This window comes from Hyalella azteca, unplaced genomic scaffold (genome assembly GCF_000764305.2).
Source record: "Hyalella azteca isolate HAZT.00-mixed unplaced genomic scaffold, Hazt_2.0.2 contig5520, whole genome shotgun sequence".
Lineage (NCBI taxonomy): Eukaryota > Metazoa > Arthropoda > Malacostraca > Amphipoda > Hyalellidae > Hyalella > Hyalella azteca.
The window spans coordinates 204,139-204,631 of record NW_025935708.1 but is presented as its reverse complement, the minus strand read 5'-3'; the positions used below and the strand labels follow the sequence as shown (position 1 = coordinate 204,631).

Here is a 493-nt window from a genome sequence, read left to right as displayed (position 1 = left end):
ACATGCTTTATTGAGAGTTGGTTGCATTGGTTGCTAGAAAAAAAGGCTCACAGTAGAAAACCTGTCTCTTATACACATCTAGATGTGTATAAGAGACAGCACCTACCCTCACCCCACCTACCCTCGCCTCACCTACCCTCACCTCACCTACCCTCACCCCACCTACCCTCACCCCACCTACCCTCACCCCACCTACCCTCACCCCACCTACCCTCACCCCGCCTGAGATGGCACATCGCAAATCGGGATGACTCAAAAATTAGCGAGCAATCGAATAAGCTGCCGTAAAAAGGACTTCAAAGGCGCCGCGCAGGCGCCAATTTGCCGAGGCGTCGGCGCTAAATAAGGAGCTGCGTGTGGGTGGGAGGGTGAGAAGGATAAAATAGGGATAATGAGGAGGATAAAATAGGAAAGAGGATAACAGGCCAAAGAAAAGGGCTAAAATAATAGACAGGGATAAGTGACGAAAAATTAATGAAGGGAAAATAGACCA

At 49.3% G+C, this 493-nt stretch overlaps 1 protein-coding gene across 1 annotated transcript in view; it reads left to right on the top strand.

The window, feature by feature from the left end:
• LOC108676505 (histone H3.v1-like) overlaps positions 1-251 on the top strand; it is a 21,979-nt gene extending 21,728 nt beyond the window's left edge. The window contains exon 5 of the mRNA XM_018164586.1: positions 100-251. Coding sequence (XP_018020075.1) covers positions 100-251 — 152 coding nt within the window. The remainder of the gene's footprint in view (positions 1-99) is intronic.
• Positions 252-493: the final 242 nt, after the last annotated feature.